The sequence below is a fragment of the Erythrolamprus reginae genome, chromosome 1, assembly GCF_031021105.1.
Source record: "Erythrolamprus reginae isolate rEryReg1 chromosome 1, rEryReg1.hap1, whole genome shotgun sequence".
Lineage (NCBI taxonomy): Eukaryota > Metazoa > Chordata > Lepidosauria > Squamata > Dipsadidae > Erythrolamprus > Erythrolamprus reginae.
In genome coordinates, this window is record NC_091950.1 from 326724547 (window position 1) to 326749903 (window position 25357).

The 25357-nt window shown below is 36.2% G+C and overlaps 1 protein-coding gene across 3 annotated transcripts; it reads right to left on the minus strand.

Moving 5' to 3' along the window:
- Window positions 1–1952: 1952 nt before the first annotated feature.
- On the minus strand, window positions 1953–20175 carry WTAP (WT1 associated protein). Of its 3 annotated transcripts, none has more exons than XM_070733789.1 (9): window positions 19873–20175; window positions 19469–19536; window positions 15893–15930; window positions 15755–15810; window positions 14253–14311; window positions 11520–11647; window positions 10057–10235; window positions 4977–5131; window positions 1953–3148 (listed from the first exon to the last, which is right to left on the minus strand). In XM_070733789.1, exons 3-9 carry the CDS (start codon window positions 15920–15922, stop codon window positions 2571–2573), a joined length of 1185 nt encoding a protein of 394 aa, XP_070589890.1. In that variant the 5' UTR covers window positions 15923–15930; window positions 19469–19536; window positions 19873–20175; the 3' UTR covers window positions 1953–2570. The 3 variants fall into 3 exon arrangements, with proteins under 3 accessions (XP_070589890.1, XP_070589892.1, XP_070589891.1); XM_070733791.1 differs by having other exon boundaries at window positions 19107–19536; window positions 19873–20130; XM_070733790.1 differs by lacking the exon at window positions 19873–20175 and having other exon boundaries at window positions 19107–19727.
- Between the last annotated feature and the right edge of the window lie 5182 nt (window positions 20176–25357).

Genomic DNA, 25357 nt, shown 5'->3' on the forward strand with positions numbered 1-25357 from the left:
GTGCCCTCAAGTCAGTGTTGATGCGTGACAACTGCCTGGATAAGTCCCTGCAAGATTGGTAAAAATTTAGAAGTTGCTTCTCTTTTCTCTGCATTGCGTGAGGGATTGGCCCCAGGTCACCCAAATGGTTTTGTTCCTAACACAGCACTACAACCCAATTTCCTTATCCACTACTGCAGTGTTTTTCAACCAGTGTGCCGCAAGACATGGTCAGACGTGCCGGGAAGCTGAGCTTCCTTCTTCGCGCCTTCTTTTTTGCGCCTTCCTTCTATGCAGCTTCCTTCTTTGTGCCTTCTTTTTCGTGCCTTCCTTCTTCGCAGCAGGTGAGTTTTGGAGCCCGGCGGGAGGGCGCCGGCAGCAGTGGCTGCGAGTGGGAGTTCCAGGGTGGAGGCACCGGCACAAGCAGCGCCCCGCCCGGCTGGAGCTTCCCTGGCGGTGTCGGCATCAAATGACCATTGGGGCTTGGCAGGAGGGCACCGGCAGCGGGAGCGAGGGCACTGGCATCAGCGTCAATGGGCAGTAGCCGGGGGTGGTGGCTGCGAGCAGAAGTTCCAGGGCGGAGGCACCGGCACCGCCCAGCCCGGCTGGACCTTCCCTGCCGGCGTCAAGTGACCTTTGGGGCCTGGTGGGAGGGCACTGGCAGCAGTAGCCGGGGGGGCGGTGGCTGCAAGCAGGAGCTCCAGGGCGGAAGCACCAACAGCGGCGGCTTAACGTGTTGCTGGACGCCATACATGCTGGCGCTGCGGGGCTGGCACTGGCCCACTGGCTGGGCCGGGACGGAGGTGCCAGCATATATGGAGTCCAGTAACACGTTCAGCTGCCGTCAGGGCTCCCACTCGCAGTCAACCGCTCTGCCACCGCCACACGGCTACTGCCCAATGCCGTTGTTGCCGGCATGGTGTACGAGAGAAAGAGATAGCAAGAGAGAGAAAAAGTGAGAGAGAGAAAGCAAGAGACAAAGAGAGAGAAAGCAAGAGAGAAAAAGAAAGCAAGAGAAAGAGAGAAAGAAAAAGCAAGAGAAACAGAGGGAGGGAAGGAGGTAGAGATAAAGAGCAAAAAAGAGGAAGGAAGGGGGAAAGAAAGGAATGGAGAGAGAGGAAGAGGGAGAGAAATAGAGTGAAAGGGAGGGAGGGATAATTTTGTTTTGTTTTTTTGGTATGTGTGCCCTCAAGTCAGTGTTGATGTGTGACAACTGCCTGGATAAAGTCCCTGCAAGATTGGTAAAAAATTAGAAGTTGCTTCTCTTTTCCCTGCATTGCGTGAGGGATTGGCCCCAGGTCACCCAAATGGTTTTGTGCCTAACACAGGACTACAACCCAATTGCCTTATCCATGACTACTGTATGTCAACATGGCTGTCTGTAGTAGCTTTTAAGGATTCATAACGCTTTTAATAATATATTCATATTTATTTTGTAAATTATTATTGTAAATTATAATTTACCATTCATGACAAGGCCATACTAGACTACATTTAGACTGGTCTTACATGCAGAGGAATACACAAAATCCAAGATGTGTATTCCTCTGTGCATAAGACAACATTGTAATTGCAGTATAAAGACAACCTGACTACTGTCACATTGAGGCATAAGTCAGTTTGACATATAGACAGTCCGAATAAAATACAGGCTTAAACAATGAACCTCAGATTTAGAAATTCAGTTTTTCAAAAGAAGACGAATGTACAAAATAAAGAAGTGCAACTAAGGATTTCTGATATGGAATATTTTCAGTATTTATGTTGTTTTTACTTCCTCCTTCTGTCCAGAAAGTAGGTTGCATCATTTTCTTCATGTAAGACCATCAATGCAAGATCCATCATTTGTCCCAATATATTCAGTACATTAAAGAAATGTTTTTTTAAATATTTTATAAAGATTTCTGCAAAAAAATGGCAGTAAAGAAAAATCCAAAAATGCTGAATAAATAAATGCAGCAGCATCAAATAAATTACATTATTAAAAATTTTATTTGGGTTTGGTCAGTACAGGTAAGATAATATTGGAGTCACAGAGCAATATGCATTAACAGGATACAACAGTTCTTAAAACTGAGTAACTATGCACACAAAATTCTTAAACATTGTCACCTAAAGAGAACACACAGATGCATAGTGGCAAAAGTGGAACACAAACTACTATAGGACTCCCTCACCAAGTTTATTTTAGTTAGAAAACTACTGTACTGGGCAAACTTGGCAGTCATTAACCCACAACTATTATGACAAAGTTTTGAGTGTAATAAACAGTATGAGTAAAGAATGCCCTTACACAGCACAAGTTCTAGATATACACAGATTTGTACATACATCATTGTGTTATACCTGGAAATAAAATTCATTTTCAACTTCACATTAACTCAAAATATATCTTGAGCTTACACAAACATCCTTTTAGCAACATTCAACGTAATCAATTGTTAAAATTTCAGAAGTGGCAGAGGTATTGAAGCAGAAAACCCACAAAGGCAGAATTGTGACATATATGCACTAATTTGAACAGTTCTGGACAGTTTCTTCTCCCAATTAAGTGACACTATAAAAAAAATTTTTTTTTTTGCAGAAAAAGGTTACAAAACCGAACCCTGCACATTTACATTAGAGTCCAAACCATTCTGAACATGACGAGACCCCGAAGTTCTGTTACCTTTCACACTGACTGTTTTCTCCTCTTGTGGATCATGATTAGAGTCTGTATCATTTGAATGGTGAGTAAGAGAATTTTCACTACCAGTGGGTGAGTCTACACTTTCGTACCCAGTACTGAGTTGATTTATATAACTACCAGATCCTCTGCCAGTTCTATCTTCAGAGTGGTTGGAAAGCTTATTATCATTGCTTGGTGAGGGTGGAAAATCATCCTCTGTTCCACTACCTTCTCTATAAAAACCAGGCCCCGCTGTCCTCTGATGTGAAGTGTTGCCATTACTTGGTCCATTGGCCAGGCGACTGCAATCTTTGCTCATGGTTTCACCCTGATCTGTAATTTCACAGGATGGAGTCCGGCTGGTACCTGGAGTTGAAGCTTGTAACTGCTGCTGCTGAACCAATTGTTGGCGAGTCTCTTTCAATTGTTGCTGTAGAACTAGAATGGTACTCTGCATACCTTCTACTTCCTCATCAAGCTGGATGATGAAATCATTCAGTTCTATATGAAGAAAAACAGTTTAGAGCATATACTTAATTAGTATGTCTCTGCCCATAACTAGGCAACATGCTATTAATACCTTATTTGACCTTAAACACATTCCATCATAGCCTTTAAAAAAGGAAACTTAATATAAATTTAGAATATTTTCTTTGCATGCATGCACACCCCTGTGAACACAAAGTCCAACAGAATATCTTAAAAATGTAAATTTTGATCCCTATTTTAATTTCCATCAGTCCTTTTTTGTTTGGTTAAAGCTTTGGTAAAGCTCATAAACAGATTTTTGCAATTATGCCTAAATTCAGCATAAAGGAAATAACATGAAAAATATACTTGTAAAAAGGTCAACAGATATGCAAAAGTCCCAGTTGTGCATCTGCTTATCTAATGGCTACATATAACTTGCTACTTCTAATTACTTTGGGTTAAGTAATTAATCTTTTCTGTCCAAAAACCAATCTATAAATCCTAACATAAAAACTAGTATTGAACTCAAAATATATGCACTGATAAGGTTTATAAATAAGATTTGCTTACTGTAAACAAATAGAAGAACTTGGTATTAATAGCAAGATATTTTCTGATTTTTTGCAAGAAATAAATAACCACATATTTTCTTTTTTATAAATTCTAGGCTACCTGTCAACCACCTCTTACACAGTTCCTTCCTTGTATATAATTTTTTTTAATTCCCAGGATTCTTAGGTAACACAATCTAATTGATCTGGATATAATCACATTGCAGTTGCTCTTTGGCATACAGTACATTTAATTTAAATGTTAATTAAATGATGCATAAGTTCTCTGTGGTATTTAACAAACTAATATTAGACCCAACTAATAGCATATAAATCTTTGATCACATTGTAACAGAGACAGCAAAAGTAGATTTTAAAAAGCCAATTTAACTAAGTTGGGCTATGGCTTCTGAAGACTTCAAAAGATAAAACAGCAACGTGGAAGCTAACATCAGACTTAAAAATTATGGTAACTGCATCTATTTTATTAATGTAATCCGCCCTGAGTCCCATGGGATTGGGCGGCATATAAATCAAATAAATAAAATTAAATCTGATAATTATATTTTGAAATTATGCTCATTGAAACAGCACTGATTCTCTTTTTTTTGTATTTCGTATAGGGGGCGAAACAACATTTCTAGTGCAATTTCATTTGTTAGCTTGTATCTTATCATTTATATAACTAAATATCAAAAATACATTCAAAATAAGTTTTATTAAGAATTAAATCAAAGTTTGCTAGTCGGAAAAGCTATTAGTGAAGATTTAAAACAAGTTTCCAATGGCTAAGAAACAAAAAGTAATGAAGATAATATTCCATTTACATGGAAGCAACACTAGAGAACTGCCAAATTAATTTTAAATTAAGTGCTACCTTTCTGCAACTGTCTTCTAAGACACTGAAATAACTTTACAGTAAGAAACTAAAAGAGGATACCTTAAACTAAAAATTTATATACCACCACTAGGACTTCTGCTTTTCAAAAAAAAAATCAAAACACTATAGAATAACCATAACATGCTTAGTTTGCATCGATTTTGCTCAGTGAAAAACTTTTGCAAGAGGACATAATCATATAAGTTAAAATTAAACATACTATAGTTGTGTGAAAAAATCATGCTTAATTCTCATCATTACCATTTAGATGTGCTGATAACTATAACAAATTTTATGAGCTTTAAATTCCTTCCAGAACATTTAAAGGTGTTCCATACTGGAAACGTATAATAACCACAATGTTTGACTTTTGAAGCTTACACAAACACAGTACAATTCTCTATTTTCTTTTTTAAAAATCCCTTACCATCCTGACTGCTTTTAAGCTCCTCACTATATTTCTTCTGTAAAGCCAACTCTGCCTCAAGTTGTGCAATACGTCCTTGGGACAGTTGCCTTCCAAGCTCTTGATTCTCCTGGATAAGCATTCGACACTTCGCCATTAACTTTTTGCCTGTTTGGCTGTAAAGGAAAGAGCCATCTATCATAAAATGAAGACAATTTTCTTTCATCTCCCTTGATAAAAGCTGCCACTGGGAGCACTATTTCTGTAACACATCTTTCTATAGTATCTTGCTGCCAGTTGCCATTGAACATTGCTTATTGGTCTTCTGGCCCCACATGGCCAAGCTGAAAGGCAAGTTTCTAGAGTTTAATAATCAAACGATAATTATGATCAAAAGGTATCTACTGCTCTTATCTTCTGATTGGGCAATTTCAGTAGAAACTGGACTCAATAAGAAAGCGGGGGCAAATGATGAAAAGGGCAACATTAAATTTTTGGTTTCTAAGAACAGAAAAAAAATGGATTTATATAATGAAAAGCTTAGTCATGTCTGCAAGTTTAATTCCATATCTTTGAATTTATAAAAATTTGGAATTGCCAAAAACGAAATTTGAAGATTTTATGTCTCTCCTATTGGCCTCATGCCAGGTATTCTGCTCCAGTGTCAAGCAATTACAAGCAGTGTTTCTGGCAAAGTAAAGCTCTTTTGCAAATACCCTTTTATATAAACTTTACTAAGCTACTCGCTACTTTGCCTAAGCAGTCTATGCTAGAAGCAGCAGCAGCACCCACCTATATGACTGTCAGCTATCTAGGAATAGACTGTCAGCTATCTAGGAATAGACAAACTAGCTAACAGCTAGTATAAGACCAATATGAAAGTTGTAAAAAACTATCTAAATGCAGACATAATCTCTGCCAATTGGTCTAGGGGCAGCAGTTAACAGAAGTTAATTGCTGCTCCTAGACCAATTTAGTTACTTGCTGCTTTAGTTATAATTCATTGCTTGCTCCCTTTTTTGCCAGGAAATCCATTCCTATAAATCCCCAGCTTCTGCCCTAAAACATCTATTAACATACCTTTCTGAGCCTAACATTTTTTATAATCAGGAAGTTATTTCTGTTTAACATCATTCTTGGATTATTATTTCAATTTGTTAGTTTAAGCCTAAACCTCCAGAGTAACTGAAAATGTGACCTATAGAAAATGGGAAAATGGCATTGCCTTTTTAGGCTAAAAGTGTTGTCCTCATGAAAATCTGGTATTGCTTATCAACATTATCATTCATTGTATATATCTGTCAACATCCTTCTTGAATTGTGGTATTGAAACGTAGAACTATTTCTATTTAACAAAACTATTTTAGTTTATTACATATATTTAAGAAACCGTGTAAAGCAGTGACAGCTTTGTAGTAAAGCAGCAAACATTTGCAAAATTATTTTAGATTTAAACGAATTTTAAAAACTGAGTTGGGTAAACCAATGGTGTGATTCAATATAAATAAAAATTCTTAAGTTATGATCTGGCCAGAAGCACCATTAGAAGGCAAAATGCCTATTCTAAAAGTCTTAATAATGCAAGAAAGCACCTTTTCAACATAAGAACTATTGTAAGATAACTTACACATATGATTTGGAAAGAGAAACATGGTTTAACAGACTGCCAGAATTAAATCCCAAAAGAAATCACAAAAACTGGGCACGTATCCAATTTAGTTTTTTTTCTATGTTAGGAAGTAATACTTTCAATAGCATGCCTATTTTCTGAGCTCAGCAAATATATATTAGATCACATAATTTAAGAAAGCTAAATTCAGCGTTCTTCCACTGGATTTTTTTAATAAACAAATCTAGCAAGTACCTGTTTCAAAATTGTAACTCAATGCAGAATTATTAAATTATCCAGCTTCTTGTCTGATTGGGGGGAAAAACTGATACATTCAACAGTACTTTCTTGTAGACTGATAATCATACAAAGTAGTTTCCTATATAAATAATTTTTCTACAGGAAAACTATAAATATAGCATAATGCCCAACAGTGTATATATATTGTATATGCGTGGAACCCATTGTGAATCCTGGCCTCCAAAAATATGTTTATTACATATTACAACATATCTAAATTTTGTATTTGTTTGTTTCTCATACATAAAGAACTTGGATGAAGTGAACCCAAAATTTGGCTAGTTGCCACAAATCTATTTTAGATATCTCAAGATTTCTGATATGCCATAGATTTTTTAAAAAATCTTTTAAATCTTTTTTTAAATAGTAACCTTAAATACTCTTTTAAAAGCAGCATTTTATAAAGATTAATAGAAAAACACATATCCAAACCTTAAATTCCCCTAATTAAGTGGATGATTCTTTGGATCCTGATTCTTGCCTATATTTGGCTAAAATAGATTTACCACTAATAAAACACATAAATGCTGAATATTTAGACTCTGAATAAATTTTAAAGTATTTTTTAATAACTTAGGAGGCAACATTCTAACTCTTGTAATTTGAACTGGATTTTAGATATATTAACTTATATAAGGTAATTTATAAATTATTGAGATAAACAAAAAACAAGTTAATGTAGGCAACAGTTTCACGTTGTCCAAAGCATTGGGAGGATGCCAAGAAAGACTATCTTAAGTTTCAAAAACTAAAATATAATTTTAAAATGTATTGTTATCTAATGAAACACCAATATTGTATCTTATTCCTATTCATGTTCATACTGTGAATGATTCTCTCTTGCTGAAGTTCAAAAGCCTGTAAACAAGGACAATGCAATACAATTCTTAAAACACTGTTGAAAAAAGGTAAGATTTTGAGCACAAACATAGGATCCACAAAATAATATAAGCAGATACAAGAATATTCTTTCCTTAGTACTTCAGAATCACTTTCACAGTGTAGAAAAATACACTACCATTTTGAAGCATAAAATCAGAAATAAATTATGGCAGAACACAGAAGACAAACAAATTAAGGAAAATTATTTTAAAAATAATAAATTAACATTCATCGCTTGAACCAAACACTTTCAATCTGGGAGCCTCTGACTTTTTTGTTTCTAAGGTTTCAAAAAACTTTTTTCTCTCTCTGATATATGGTAGCTAGGGGTATGGAGGATTGCAGTTCAAAATATCTGGTAGCCAAGAGCTTAAGGAACACACACATACAATTTCATAGAAACCATAATAAATGAAAGTATAACTAGAGTACTTGAAAGTACCAATTTCACACTTCTGATTAATCTATTAATCCGATTAACTATGTGCATATCAAAGATTGAATTAAGACTCCAAATTCTGAAACCTTTTTTTAAGTGGCAGGTGCCTATTTTAAGTGCAAAAACATAAACAATGTATATGGAAATTAAAAACTATCTTTCCTTCTACATATTATCTGATCAAGTTAGGAATTCACAGGCAATTTGTAGGACACAATTAAACATACCTATGAAAAATGGTTTTCTGATTATACATTCAACAAGTTTTACAAAGACAGGTGTAACATTTTAGGATACTTTTCTCTGCAAAAATCTTACCTCAGTTCTGTTGATAGACCTTTAAAAGATCTTCCATACCATCCCACCAAGATGATCTTCAAAAGCCTGAATTAGTCTGAATGTTTTTTTCCCTTTTAATGAAATACCCATGATTTGTATACTATCACATTTTTATGTTGAAATAATTTTATCACAGGTATATGCATTTCATAAAGTAGTTGTTTTAGATTAATTACTGAACATGGAATGCTGGAATTATTATATTATGTCCAGTTGAGATATCCTTGCAATAGTCTTCCATTTTTTCACTCAACCTACTAGAGAAGACTATACATTTAAGACAGTAATTTTAGAAGCCTTTCCACTGTAATCTTGAGAATACTGAAATGTCCAATAAAACTATTCCTAGAAATCACTTAGACGTGACATGATGCCAGACAGTACCAATGATTTTGAACTGTTGTAAACCGATGGGATGTATACAATAAGCTTTGACATTATATTTTTTTCAGAGAACAGGATAAAACATGGTAGCAGCCTGTTCTCCTGTCTTTTATGTTCATATTTCACTGGAGTTTCGTACAGTGGTTCAGCCAGCTGTGTCTCTCAATTATTCGACATTACTTATTTTAAAGCAATTTATGGAAGAGTGCATCTTTATATGAAACTAAATATACAAATGCATCATGCTAGATAGGCAACTGACCCTGGTATATCATGTATAGTTAGTGTATATTTTCCCAGGATAATATATATGGCAATTTTATACTGTCAAGGGTAGGATAGGAATCACAACCAGTTTTTGTTTATATATTCTAGTTGAGATTCACACGTATACAACTGTTCAACAATATAAAAATTGGTAATTAAATTGCATCTGTTTGTACAGCACTAGATTTAGGAATTTACATTTTACCAGCCATCCAGAATTTAATCCAAACCACGAAAAGTTTCAGTGAATTCCTATAAAGCCCAAGTTCTAAGCAAACCAACACTTGAGTGTGTGTGTTCTCACAGCTGATTAGCAAAAAATGTGATTTAAACAAAATTCACCTCATTTGAGTTTTGACCCAGCAGTTCAGTGAACAAGGAGGAAGTCCACAGTCTTAATGGCAAAACTGACTTAATCAGTCTCTACATCACTAGGTTTAGGATTAAGAGCGAAGCACATTCCATTTATATGTTTTACTGGAATTTGATATAATCAATTCATGATTTAAAATCTCTAGGTTCTCCTCCAATTTGTCTGTAGACATAGTGTGCCACAGACTTTAGACTTCTGCTTCTCCCTCATTTTCTTCAAACAGAACCACTTTGCAAGTGTCTACATGTTCTAGAAAGTACACATTTTCTGTGGTGGCCACTTCTTCAGAACAGTCCGACGCTGTCAGGCCTCTGAAGCAAAAGGGGGGGGAAAGCTGAAACACAAGGTTCATCTGGTAAGTTTTACATTAAGCAATACAAGCTGGACAGAATAAAATGTAGCTTTTGGCTCAAAACGTCTGAGTCTTGGTGTGGAAACGAGTACGTGGTTGTCCCACCAAAGCATTCTCTGTCAGGGAAGTCTTGACTGGGGAGTATGTTTTGTTTACCTATCAGGTGTAAATTTCCAGGCACTCAGTTCATTTTGGGCTTGTTCCAGTTTGTCTTTAGTCTGTTCCAGTTCACCTTTCATTTTTAGGAAAAACAAGTTGATGGCGGGGTCCACCATTGTTGATCTCAGTTGAGCAACACTTGGTTGCTGGACTTGCTTGAGGTACTGTATCTGATTCTGCATGAAAGAAAGAAATACTAAGTCAATATATACTATCATAGGTCCACAAAATCTGAAATCAACGGTATGGTAAATTCTACAAGAATCATTGGCAACAAATCTCCATGCTAATACTATCGTGGAATATCAAAAGCTATTCCAGTTTTTTCTGTTAATATATTTCACTAACTGGACAAGAAATCTTGTTTCTGAATTGTTACAGATATATCCCAGTGTCCATGAATTAAATAAAACAATTATGTGAATTTTTTCATTAAGGGGAAAGGAATTTTTATTCCATTCTTACGCACAAATGAATGACTATTATGCCTGAATCTTTCTACATTATTCAATACTTATTTGGAATATTAGTAATATTACCTAAGTATATATGAATATTGTTCTCCTTATTTTCTACTATTGGTAGACAATCTTGGTAGCAAGAGCCACATTTATCTATCAAAAGTCCAGAGTTAGACCTATTTTTAAGGGTGTCCAAAGATACATTCTTAAATTGGAAGTATATGTGCCAAATGTTGTATACAATGACTTGAATTTACTAAGGCTAATTTGAAGTTACTATAAACCATTCAGTTATGGTGCTGAAAAATAAATTGTGATCAATACCCACATTTACATGTTCCCACTGCCCCTCAGTCAGGGTATGGAAGATGTGATATTGATTAGTTTTCAGTTTTGAGCTCCCTATACCAGTCATTTGCGTGAGTATTCCAAAAGGCAGTGGAGTGGAGAAAGGAAAACATAGGTGCAGTCATGTGATTTCCAGTTTAGTGACCGCTTCATTTATTGACAGCAAAACAATTGTGCTTGCTACAGTGGGACTACCAGTAGCCTCTGAATGGACTAATTTGCTATCAAATTTTAGAAGTGTAGTGGACTTCAAGGACTTGAGAAAGAAAAAGCTTTAGTTTTAGATTTATATGAGCATTGCAACAGAATTTTGTAATACATATTAGTGTTTTTTATTTATAGGTTCTCTAATGTTAGTGATCAATGTAGTGGAATTCTGTATTGAATATATGTTTTGTAATCATTGTCTTATCTATACTAAGAGATTCTATTGAACTATATATAGTAGCTCACAACTCTAAAAAATTAGTAATATGTCAATATATTTTATATAACTAGAATAGGCTGTTGATAAAAATATAAATTTCAAATCATGTGAAATAGTAGGATTAATTAGCCCAACAAAATGAATATAATTGTTTAAAGCATTCAAAAGCAAATAAATAAATTTTAACAGAGAGAATGTCAAATTGTTTGATTAATTTCACTTACAGTACACTCTTGCATTTCTTGTTCTTTAGTTGCTAGTCGCATCACCAAGATATTTTCCCTTCGAGCAGATTCTTGTTGTTGTTGCTTCAGTTTTTCTTCGGATTCTCTCAATCCAGTTACATCGTTGGCTTGTGCAAAAAAGGGAAGAAATTACAAGGTTTATTAACAGAAACCTTCAAAATGGTAAGATAAAAAGATAAACAATAAGATAAAGATGGTATCTAAGCAAAACAAAGACAAAATAGTGTGATTTATAAATGCATTCCTTTTTGGAAAGAAATGTTAAGAAAGATACAGCTTGTATGAGAACATAGGTAACGTCACAACAAAATTCATTCTGACTATTTTCAATCGGTCTTTAAGAGTTCACAAAAGAACAAAAAATAGTAATAGCATGACAGTGTATCATACAAGCTATCTGACTCTTGTCATAATCCTCCTTTTCAGTCCTAATGTCCTAAAACCACCTGTAAATTTATGATGTAATCTTTTACACCCACGGGGAAAAACAGCTTCTGTTTTAAAGGGAGCTTACAAATATTTATTTATTTATTAGATTTGTATGCTGCCCCTCTCTGGAGACTCCGGAGATATATAGGATCATTAATTGTTAACATTAATGTGTGCATTTATATACATCACTATATATTTCTTATATGCCCAGGACAATTCCTCTTCACTCAATGCAGCCCAGGTCAAGCCAAGAGGTTGGACATGTCTATTGTATGAGAATGTGAAGAGCTACAAACTATAATCTGCTCATCTGCACCTATCAGTTCTACATAAAGCACAAAAGCATCAATAACAAATGCTGCCAAAATTTTCTTATACTTGCGTTTTACTTTGAATTTTGTCAACAGATTCATATTAAGGAAAAGGAAGCAACTTTCTTTGGTACATAAAATAGTGATTTGTCAAACTCTAGAGGCACTGCATGGCTACAAACAATATCCATCCCCAATTATTGTTTCCAGTATTAATCCCAGGGCACAGGTTGAAACCAATGTTTTCTCCCTAAAGAGATAGTTCTGGGACAAGGAGGAGTAACTTAAAATAACCTAAACTCAAATCCCAAAGATACAGTACAATTTAACAAGCTCATTATTCTATGAAGGTTTCTTATTGATTGTTGTTAAAGTAGAAGTAAACAAACTTGACTATCCAAAGGAAGAAAATATAATCCTAAAGTCTGCTGAGGTCCTAAAGACTATTTATTTATTGTTAACATATTACGTCTATACAATAACAATGTATCACTGCTCTCATCCAATTAAAAAAACATACAGGAGCCCCTTATCAATTTTAGAATTAGAAAGTGAAATATAAATCAGGTTTAATTAAACTACATGTATTACAAGACATTAAAGCAGATAGTGCTTTCATTGATACATTATAAGGAAATAATTATCCAAAAATGATAATCCAAAAAAAGATTTAACTAATAAATGAAATTTTAAAATGTGCTATGTATAACACAATTTCATCTAACAATTATCACAAAACAATTGGTAAAATCAGATCAATTATGTGAACTACTGTGTACACATCTATCATTTCAACTGAGAAAATATGCCAATATCTGAAATTGGCAAAGCCCTGCTTCAATCAATGTATTCAGAGTAACACGGTTTAGGTTTTGTTTTTTCACATACTGGTGAACTGAACTATATTACAGAAAATATGCATATTATTATTATTATTATTATTATTATTATTATTATTATTATTATTTAGATTTGTATGTCGCCCCTCTCCGTAGACTCGGGGCGGCTTACAGCCTAATGAATATGCCTAAGGGAAAGCCTTCCATCACTTCATATCACAAATTATTGATTCAGTGTATACATTTTAATGTTCATTAGAGATTGACTACAGGTATAACCACAATCGGAACCAAAAATTTTATAATAAAGCAGTGTAGTCATTAATTTATGCATCACGTGACTGCACCTGATTTTGCTACTTTTTTGTCAGACATTAAGCAAATCACCTGTGATGGTTAAGTGAGCCATCAAGTGACAACAACTTGTGACCTACCTCCAGTCTCATACTATGCCTATCAGAAGCTAGCTGGGAAGGTCATAAATGATCACATGACTGGAGGATGACATGATTTGTAAATGTGTAACAGTTGCCAATCACTGGAATCACAGTAAAGTAACTGCGAGAATGATGCAATGTTTCTAAATACAAGGACCTTTCGGTAAGTCACTTGTTTCAGCACTGTTGTAGCTTTGAACAGCCACTCACTAAACAAATGGTTGTTAAGCGAGGATTGCCTATATCACTTTTATGATAGATGCTTTATCTCCTTTCCCAGTAGGTTTTTTTAAATGTTTGCACAAAAGGAGATAGTTCAGGTATTAACTTCTAATGATTGAACTTTTTAATTGTATATGATTCTAAACTAGTTTTAGGATTAGTTTTATCATTACTTTGAACAATAGAGATCACATAAAACAACTTATTATGATTTACTTCAATAGGAGTACTAACCTAATGGCATTAATATATAATCTTACTCAAACAGGTGATAAAAATACTAAGTTCCCAATTTGTGAATTAATAGATTCAAACTTACTTAAAATATAGATACTAGAGGAATATATATTTTAGTTGCTATGCCCATAAATTGTCTAATAATTCACTTCCTAAAAACTCAATTTTTTATTATTCTATTTTTCAAAGAAAATGGCAGGGTCTAATTATATATTCCACTGATTTTCAACTTACAGTTCAGATCAGTGTATTTGCCCTCAAGAGCTTGCACATATGCTTCATACTGCTTCCATCTAACAAAGAAAGAAAAACATTTCCAAATTGCATATGATTAAAAAAATAGCACAATACAATTAAACCCATCTTACAGTTTTTATTAAATACATTAATTATAAGATATATATAGATACATATAGCTAAATACCTAAATACACCTTTAGCAGCTACAGGAAACATAAACCAACCAGCCCCTTCTTCAAATTGTAGTCTTTCAAAAATAATAAGGTAGAGGCAATATTGTTTGAACAGGTTTACAGTTAATTTTCTTTAATAATTTTTATCTTTTTCAGTATTTTATCTCTGGATATTTTGATTACTTTTCAAAATACATACATACCCACCACACTATTTTTTGTCAAGGGATAAGCAACATAATGTAAAATGCAGAAAAAGTGAACAAAAATAAAAGTAAAATAAAGACATAACTGAAAATCAAAAGATAAATATAATGTATAATAAAAACATTTGTCTTATCTCCCCATATTTTTCTCTTCTTGAAAACTATATTTAATAGAGTTCAGTGGCTCAGTGAAATTAACTGTTTTTAATCTCATAATTCCAAATTATCATGTATGTGGTAAATAATTATGTATTATGTAAATCCAGATTAATAAAAACAATAACCTAGTGCAGTAATGGTTAACCTTTTCAGCACCAAGTGCTGAAACACCTGAGCATGCACGCCAGAGCACCGGAACCCAGAAGACAGCAGCTTGCTAATATGCGCATGCACATGGCGGCCAGCTGTTCTTCCAGCTTCCATCCCAAACATGTGCACTGGACAGTTGGTCCATCACACAAGTGCACTGGACAACTGCACTCTTCCAGGTTTGTTTTTCGTGCGAAGACGAGATGGCCGGCATGCATGCAATAGAACCTGGAAGAGCAACTGGCAACTATGTGTGTGACCAAATTAGGCTCTGCATGCCATCTCTGGCATGTGTGCTATAGGTTCACCATCACCGGCCTAGTGCAATATGTGGACCCTATATCCATTACATGGGTAAAGATTTGATTGAATAATGCTTCTGTCCTGATGACTTTATATACTTCTAGTGTTTTTTAGCAAGTGTTTTGTCATTCAATGACCACAACCAGGAGCGCTATCATTGAGCAAAACAGCCACATGACATGCCGCTTAACAACCACTTCACTCAATGATCAAACATTCTGGTTTCAATTGTGACCTTACGCCAAGGACGGTCTATAAATAATGGAATTACTTACTTACTTTTCATTTTTCTGAGATTTTCTTTGAATCTCAGTAAATTACAAGAACAAAATTTGGTATCTTAAGCTTTTCATGTCTGATTTAGCTTAATTAAACTTTTAAACATTTTCAAAAATGGTTCTTCATTAGTCCTTCTTATTCAATAAGCTATTGTGAAGATCCAAATTATTCTATGTAAGATATGAGAAATGAATTTTTGCTAATATGAGATAAACCATTATTTTACCTTAAGATCAATTCCTCTCTAGGTAGAACCTTGAAGTCAGTTTCACTGAGACGGGCCTGCACAAAAATAATTTCATTTAATTATTTCATCTAACATTGACAAGGAATAGTAATAGCAGAATACATGTTTCCAGGTTACCTTCTTTGGAAGTGGTTCTTCATTAGTCATTGTGAACTCTGTAGAAGAAATAACACTATTACTTATTTTGCCCTCTTACAAGTGTAACTAAACATGTATACATCAAGCAAAAATGTTCCAGTTTGTGTATATGTAATACATTTTTATAATAGCTTTGGAAAATAGTAAAAACTTTAGTTTCTACAATGTACCATTGTAACTTTTGAGAAATGTATCAGTTAAGCCCTACTAAACACTATATTTTAAAATTATGTTCATTTTGTGGATAATTAAGACATTTATTTTCAAAATTTAAATCATTTCTGAGAATACATACATACATACATACATACATATGACGGTCTTGGTATATTCGGGTTTCTTCCCGTGTAGGATTTGGAAATTTCTGGCGACGTTTCGACGAGGTCTCACTCGTCATCTTCAGGCTGGTGTTTCTGTCCTTGTTCTCAGGCGAACAAGGAAGGCAGCTCAGATCTCGCAGTGTTCGCCTGAGAACAAGGACAGAAACACCAGCCTGAAGATGACGAGTGAGACCTCGTCGAAACGTCGCCAGAAATTTCCAAATCCTACACGGGAAGAAACCCGAATATACCAAGACCGTCATACCTGTACCCGTGAAAATCTACGAAAACATATATATATGAAAACTCACTACTGCTTGTGAAATATTCATCCACTTACAGTTAATTCTTAATGTAGGTTTATGGTTTTTGCAATTTCAGGGAGTAATCAATCCAGAATCATATTTATTGATTGTAAAATATTACTATTTTCCTGCACTGCATAGCTAATTCAAAACTAACATTTTCCTCAACTAGTAGAAAACTGTCGCTTTTGTTTATTATCGGGATGGCAAACCTATGGCACCCTGTCGAAAGAGGCACGCAAAGCCATGTCGCCTGGCACATGTGGCATTGCCTGTTTGTTTTCTGGCTTCTGGCGTGCATGAATGTGCAACGATCAGCTGTCCCTTGTGCATGTGGCAGTGCTGAAAACTGGCCTGCGCATGTGCGCCAAGCAGTTGATCGTCAGGGCGTATGCATGCTAGAACCCGGAAGTTCAGCTTTTCCACAGCATGGCCCTGACGAGGACACATGCACGCACGATGTTTCCGCACAACCTTTTTGGCACTCAATGCCAAAAAATTTGCCATCACTGGTTTACAAGATGGGCAAATACCGGTATATGTTTTAAATATGCAGTAGAGAAAATTTTTTGCTCAAAGTTTTAGAACAATGATAGCTGTAATGATCAGCATCAGACCAGAACTCTGAAACTTTAGTTTTACAAGATGAGGCAATCACTAATTTTCAGGATGATCTATTTCACAGGGCCAACGCACAGAGGAAAGAATGGCAATAAATATGCACCAATTCTGTTGCTTTACATAACACCATATAAATTCAATCTGAGGACCCCATAAATAATACTTTACTTAAATTATCAGTAGAGATAATTTAGTTATCTTTTTTATTAATTTTTTATAAATTGCAAAAAACCAAAAACACCACTAAGCATAATTTTACAGAACCTTGTAAGAAAGCAGTAAGTACCTCTGAATGATTATTCCTGGCCAAACCAATGTTGGGGGTTTTTGGGCAACACTACAGAACTGGCTTACTTTCTCACAGGATGTTTTGACTTCCCAGTAGTTTTCCATCCAATTACTGAGTTCTAACTATTTCTAAGGGTTTTTCCCATAAGGATCAGCCACAGTTCTTTTTTAATTGTACCATAAAATTTGATTAATCTAGACTTCCTGTCATTTGTTTCAAACTAATCTACAACAAACTTCTTTGTGTAAATCTGTTATTTTCAGTAGTTTTATTGAATTTTTCTTTTTCCTACTGCAAATAAATATTAACTCTTTTTATATTAGATGACTTCTAATTCTAAAATAATCATCTTCTCTTAGGAACTTGAGATATTGTTCTACATAAAGCCTTCATCTCTTACCATAAATCCTTCATCTCTCAACCCTAAAATTAACATGATCTAACCCCAAAGTTATACCTATAACAGCCCCCAAAATGTAAGAGTATAATTAAAAAAATAGAATATGTACTGTTAGACATTATAGTAAACTGCCAAATACTCAATAGTATTAGAGCAAGCCAATTTCAATTTAAGATGAAATGTTTTTCTCAACCTCTTTATTAAATAAAAAAATTATTTTAGTGCAAAATATTTTCCCTCTCTTCATAATAATCACTGGACTGAAATAGATATAATAGCAACTATGGTTTAAAACTTCAGTATAAACAAATTGTACAAATACCTCATCTCATATAAACCTGGCTGTATAATCTGAAAAAAATGCAATCTTGCCTTAGCACATTGTGATTTGTAGTCTGTGTAGAGGCACCATCAACACATTAACTCTACATGTGAACAGCTTGGTGAATACAATAACTGACTTTCTGCAAGGGACATGCAACTAATTTTTATATCTGCAGCTTATTCAAAGCCAACCTGGATCACCAATGCAAGTAACATATTCATTGCCATCTAGCACATCAATGATGATAGTTTTTTCAAGCAACCTGTAGAATATTCTGTGTCTCATCTGCCTTCCCCAACTTGGGTTTTCTGCAAGTGCATTGGGCTACAATTCCCATTTCTACCAATTACTGGATATGCTGAAACACATTATTTATAATTTAGCACAGGAGTAGGAAATTATTTTGAAGAGTCATTTGCTATGTGGAAAATAATCACATCTTTGGTATTATACAACTTTTGTCTGCACAGTGGCAAAATTGGCAAGTAAAATACCAATTGGCATGTAAAAATAATGAAATCTATGCTCAGTTTAAGGTTTTAAAAGCAAATCTATGTTTTCCTCGAGAATCGCTGTTAACTTCCTTAATAAAATATAGCAACATAACCTATCCTATCTTTTTATTGAAAAGAATTGTTAAGACATGAACTACTGCCAAACTTAAAACCATTTTGCAAGCTAAGGAGGTCTTAAAAGCATAAGAATAATAATTATTTATTAGATTTGTATGCCGCCCCTCTCTGAGGACTAGGAGCAGCTCACAAGAAACAGTACAACTAAGCATGTGATCCGCAGCCCAATTCAACCCATTAACTCAAAATATGTGGGACACTCCCGTGCATAAAAGACTTTATAATTTTTAGACGAACACACAGATTCGTGAATTTATTTCAAGCTTCTCAGACTACAATTATTAAAAGAAAAACCTCGCACGTTTGGAACTGATCTGCAAGCGAGGAACGTTAAGAAGAACCACTTTAAATCTTCCTCCGCCTTACGGCCGTCTAGGTAAACAAAACAGGATCTCCGCGAAAATAAAGGTCGCCTGTCTAAAACGGGCCTTCGGGAGGATCGCAGCAAGCGGGGGCGGCCGAGCGACAAACAAGATGCTACAGGCGTGGGGACGTCGGAGCCCCGCGAAGGGCTGCCGGCAAGGGGGCTCTGGAGGCCCCGATGCACCCCGGACGGCTTTCGCAATCTCTTCTTCGTTCTTTCCGGGCGGTCTCTGGTTAAAAGGCTGCAGTCGGCGGTGGCTCGCGCGGGAAGAGGAGGAGGAGGAGTAGGCCACCACTCACCTCCCTCCGATGGCGGCGCCAAGGCGTCGTTTTCAGAGCGCTCCGGAGACTTCCAAGGACGGCCTCTCCTGTCGCATCGATACCAAACAAAAAACAAAAAAAACCTTTACAACCGCCGCCCCGAAACGGTCGTGTACCGCCGCCACATTCCGCTTCCCGCCCGCTCTTTATTCGCTGGGTTCGCTGCGCTACAAAATGGCGCCCGAGAGGGAAATGAGAAAAAAAGCCGCCTCGCCCCTTCCTTCCACTCCCGCCTCTCGTCCCAGCCAGGAGGCAGCGCCGCCGCAGCAGCGCGGCCCCAACTGCTGCCACTCAATTCCACGGCCCCGCCCCCCTCCGCCCGACTGCCACTGGCCGCGCGCCCCCTCGCTCCCTCCCTCCTTCCCTCGCGCCTCTTCACTTACCGGCCCAGGCAGCAACTGACTCCGCGGCAGCTGCTGCGGCGCTCGCTTAGCGCCGGGACTAGACTTCTAACGCCGCTTTTTTCGCCCCCTCCCTCTCCTCCTTCCGCCGCGCGCGGACGAGTCTTTCCCTTCTATTTCTTTCTATGGAGACAAACAGCCGTCGCGCGGGAATAAGGACAGAAGAATTAATATATTCGTGGAGGGGGGGAGGGGTAAAGAGGGGCAAAACGGCCGAGTCGGTCCACTCCTCCGTCTGTCAGGATGCGCAGTTGCAAAGCATGATGGGTAGGTGGAGCGGAGGAGGGGGTCGGCGGAAGGATTCAAAATCGGGCTGTATAACCACCTGCAAGAGCCAGGCCGTTTTGGCGGAAGGAGACCTGGCACGAAATTAAAAATAAAAGAGCGTCGAATCTTCGTTTTTGGGTGGTTGTTTTTTTCCGAAACGCGGGTGGATTTTGCAAAAATGATGCACTGATCGTGGCTCGGTTGTCCTGCCCTAGGCCCTGTTTCGATACTGCGCAGAATGCAGAACTGTCTAAAATGACGATCTGAAATTGGCATATAACGGTTGCTTTTCGCTGCGTAGGAGTTATCTCCCCCCCCCCCCCAAAAAAGATTATCTATTTGTTTGTAATGGAGAGTTCTGCATGTTTTTGTCGTTCTGAACAGCCGGGAAACTTAATGAAGTGCTTCAGGAATGATCAACTTGTTCTACAGGATATGGTGGTCAGTAGTGCACAAGTAGTTTAAATAACGTTGAAGATCTGGGATTGACTGGATTTATAATGCTAAAGCATAAATCATGTTTCTTAAACACCGATAGCTAGGTTGGCACAAAGTAGTACGCCAAGGGATTGACAGGTGAGTTTTGACAACTTGTAGAAAGGGTCGCAATTCTGTTTTTCTGGAGAAGCCTGCAGCACCGGTTGGGATACAGCAAAGGTTGAATTTTTTATAATTCTACATACTCCTTTATAATTGCACGTAGTTTTTATCATTCCAGACGATGATACAGCAAAGTATAAGAAGTCTCATGCAGTAAAGTCCATGTTCACATGACTTATGACAGAAGAATCAATCCAAATCATTCCCTTTTATAAAATTACAATGAGTTTGGTGTAGTTTCAGCATAGTTTGTGAACTAACCAATGCAACTTGTAAAATTTGTCAGTGAAATCTTGACCAGAAGATGCTTCCCAACAACTTCAACACAAATTGTGAAAACACAAATTTGGAGGTCTTTTATCACCTTGACCTAGAGGAGCACACTACAACTGTTCCTTATTATATCAGAAACTACACAGATACTCAAAAAACAGCTCAAAGAGCCCAAAAAACAAAGATGAATCAAGTTATTATGAAATCTGGGGAAAAATTTATACTTGGGTGGATAGTAGGAGAGATAATAGCTGTAAATAAAAATGCTACATTCCTAGAAATAACTTTATTCATAAAATTATGACACATAGTAATAATGTGACCTTGGTTTTACTAAAAACTATAGAACAACCGTATAATAACCGCTGATGTTACAGGCCGTAAAAGTGAACAGTTTAGATAACAGTTCAAGTCGGAGGGGGGGTTGTGTTGGCTTATGTTGTGCTGTTTGTCTTATAAGAGGTAAGTACAATACTCAAACAAGTATGCTGTAAAAGGATGGATCATGTACTGTCTTAGAGGTAGATTGAGGATAAGTTTTATAGTAATAAAATGAGGCAGGTGTGACAAGGGATTCAACAAATTACCAACCATTAATCAAAAAATGTAAAAAGTGTTTCAGAGGGATTCAACACTTAAATTGCTAAGATATTGAAATGTGGTCACAGAACCATCAAACATTTTGTTACAAATAGACAACAGGGTTACAAGAAATGTGTTGAGAAAAAATGATGCATATTAACTGCCAAAGATTTGAGAAGACTCAAACGTGAAGCTACCAGGAACCTGTTATCCTCCAGTGCTATCATATACCAGAACTGTAACCTACCTGGAGTGCCCAGAAGTACAAGGTATTCAGTGCTCAGAGACCTGGCCAAGGTAAGGAAGGTTAAAACCTGACCATCACTGAACAAAGAACACATGAGTTGAAATGGCAAGCTGGGCCAAAAAATATCTGAAGATGGAATTTTCAAAGGATTTATGGACTGATGAGAGTGACTCTCGACAGACCAGATCAGTGGTGGGATTGAAAATTCTTTACTACTGGTTCTGTGGGTGTGGCAGGGGAAGGATACTACAAAATCCCCAATCCAGGAGAAGATTACTGCAAAATCCCCATTTCCTTTTAAGCAGCTGGGACTTGAGAGATAGAAAATAGATGGAGGTGGGGCCAGAGATATTTATTGGTTCTCCAAACTTCTCAAAATTTCCACTACCGGGTCTCCAAACTACTCAAAATTCCCACCACCTTCTCCAGAACTGATCAGAAAATGAGTGATTTTCCCTTTTTCCTTCCTGATCCAGTCACGGCAAGCAAGCCTGCTTCAGTTGCAGCATCTTTGTGGTTTTTGTTTTTTGTCTCTGTTTTTGCAGTTTGCTTTTGAGGGTGAAACAGGAATGCTAGTACTAATAGACAATATTTATAGGTCAGGATTAAACTGCAGACTTTAGTGCTCTTTATTTGATTAAGGAAAGGTCAGAGCACCAAATTTCCCCACAGGAATGCTAGTGCAGTCCATTTCTGTCTCAGTATTTTTGACTCTGGGCCATCTCATTAAAACAAATATTAAAATAAAAAGGGAAAAAGTAATGAACATGTCACTGTCAGGTGGCCAATAAACAAAAAGGTCACTGCGGTGCCAACCAAAAATAAAAGTTGTTGGTTCCCTGGCCAAGTGTGTTCTATTGTCTTGGTTAGTATAGATTTGAAGGATAAGTACTGTAATTACAATTAGTGCACAAACATGAGTTAGTGTGCATTAACAATATTACTGATCACGTTGGACAAAAGTATTTCCTCCATGTAATCCTTAGTATATCTGTCCTGCTAACCTTAAAAAAAAACAATTCTAGTTGATTATGAGAAATTTCTATATGTCATTAAATGGAACTCGATACATGCTATAGTGATAGTCCTAGACTTAGCACCATTCATTTAATGACTATTCAAAGTTACAATGGCACAGAAAAAAAGTGACCTGGCCAGTTTTCACACTTAAGATTGCTGCAGCATCCCTGTATTGTGATCAAACTTGGTGTGTTTGGTAACTACCATGTATTTACAATGATTCTGCATCTTGGGATTGTAATTACTGCATTACATGCTGCATTACAATTACTATTAGTCTTCTCATCGTTTGTATCACCCATCTCCTCCCACTTATGACTGCGTGATATTAACTTGTTGCTTGTGTCCTTACGATTTATATTAATATTTTTCCTGATTACTTATTTGTACCCATCGACAATCATAAAGTGTTATATCTCATGATTCTTGACAAATTTATCTTTTCTTTTATGTACACTGAGAGCATATGCACCAAAGACAAATTCTTTGTGTGTCCAGTCACACTTGGCCAATAAAAAATTCTATTCCATTCTATTCTATTCCAATTTGCAACATTCCTAGGAAGCTTTTGACACAAGGGGAAGCCATAATTGCTTATTGAGCATGTCTTGCTTAATGCGTGATTTGCTTAATCATGGCAAAAATTATTATAAAACAGGTTATGACTCCCTTGACTACATTGCTTAGCAATGGAATTTTTGGGTTCAATTGTGGTCATAAATAGAAGACTGCCTCTAAAATCCTTCAAGTGGCCTTAAATAGAGAATTAGCCATATTTACAAATCCTTTGAATTGGAAACACCTTAACCAGTAGTTTTGCACCAAGCACTAAGAGAACTACTGAATTAAAGAGTAATCCCAGGATATATAATTTGTAGCAACCACAAATCCTAAAATAATTTTTAACAAATTAAAACTTCAATGCTATGGGAGTGATTGATATTTCATTGAGTGCTGTGATTTATGCAATTTGTGATTTATAACTATGGTTTATTTTAAGATAGATTTTATACTGTTTTCCTTATCATTTAATAAACTATAGTAGCAGAGTTCTAATATACTTTAAAAATTCAGGGAGATACTCAGACATGTATCTGTCCAGAGAGTAGCCCATGTTGAACTGTATAGCACAGTAAAACATCAGTTGATCACAAGAAATGTTTTATGACCACAAGAAATGTTTGTGTTTTCATAAAATGCCTTATGATCATTTTTCTCTCATGAAATTTTTATAATTTTGCCAAACATCAATACCACAGGAGTCCTGAGTCCCGGATTTGGGATCCATTCTGTATGTTATCTCATTTTTAGTATCTTGATTAAAAATCTTTTAGCCTATGATGCACATATTTGCCCAAAGTTTATAGAGACAAGAATTTTAATAGATGTTCCAAAACTGCACTGTGGGGCTGTTGCCTATAAAGCAACTTTCCATTTCTGATATGTTAAACTACAATACAAACCTGATTTTCTCTGCAAATGTAAAAGCCTTCTTGGCCAGATGTTTTTTGGAGTTGATCTGGCACATCTAGAAGATATCAGATTGAAGAAGACTGGCCTAAAATCCTGCATATCCTATTCAGCATACCAAGAAACCATTTCTTCAAAGAAACTGTTTCCTATATTGAAAATTAGAATGGTTCCTATGGCAATCATTAAGTATTGTAACTCATGACTCTTGAGAGATGTATCTTTTCTTTTATATACACATTATGTACTCTAGTTTTACAGAGGAATCATTGAGTCTGTCATCTGCACCTCTATAACTGTATGGTTTGGTTTTGCAACCCAACAAGACCGACACAGACTTCAGAGGATAATCAGAACTGCAGAAAAAACAATTGCTACCAGCCTGCCTTCCATTGAGGACCTGTATAGTGCACGAGTCAGAAAGAGGGCTGTGAAAATATTTACTGACTCCTCACATCCAGGACATAAACTGTTTCAACTCCTACCCTCAAAATGTCGCTACAGAGCACCATGTACTAGAACAACTAGACACAAGAACTGGTTTTTTTAGTATTCTGCTAAATACTGTCAAACTATTTACTAAGTCTGTACTACTATTACCACTAGTTTTTTTCATCATTCCTATCATCCAAGTCCTCCCACTTATGACTGTATGACTGTAACTTTTTGTATCCTTAAGTTTTTTATTAATATTGATTGTTTCCTGATTGCTTATTTGACCACTATGACAATCATTAAGTGTTGTACTCCATGATTCTTGACAAATGTATCTTTTCTTTTATGTCCACTGAGAGCATATGCACCAAAGACAAATTCCTTGTGTGTCCAATCACACTTGGCCAATAAATTATTCTTTTCTATTTGTAGCTCTGTGGCATTTATCAACCCAAATAAGGCTTTTGTTGGAACTTATAGCCTGGGTTAAAAGCTGGAACCCAAAGAGGCCCAAGGATGTTCATGTAAATCTGAGGACAGAGACAAAAAACAACAACTATTTGCACTTAAAAA

Excerpts from the sequence above, each read along its gene's own strand:
- WTAP (XM_070733789.1), bottom strand. The coding sequence starts at position 15,922 with ATGACTAATGAAGAACCACTTCCAAAGAAG. Across the intron at positions 15,811-15,892 it reads AAGAACCACTTCCAAAGAAG|GCCCGTCTCAGTGAAACTGA; the intron begins GTAACCTGGAAA and ends ATTTTTGTGCAG. Across the intron at positions 3,149-4,976 it reads GCTTAAAAGCAGTCAGGATG|AACTGAATGATTTCATCATC; the intron begins GTAAGGGATTTT and ends TTCTTCATATAG.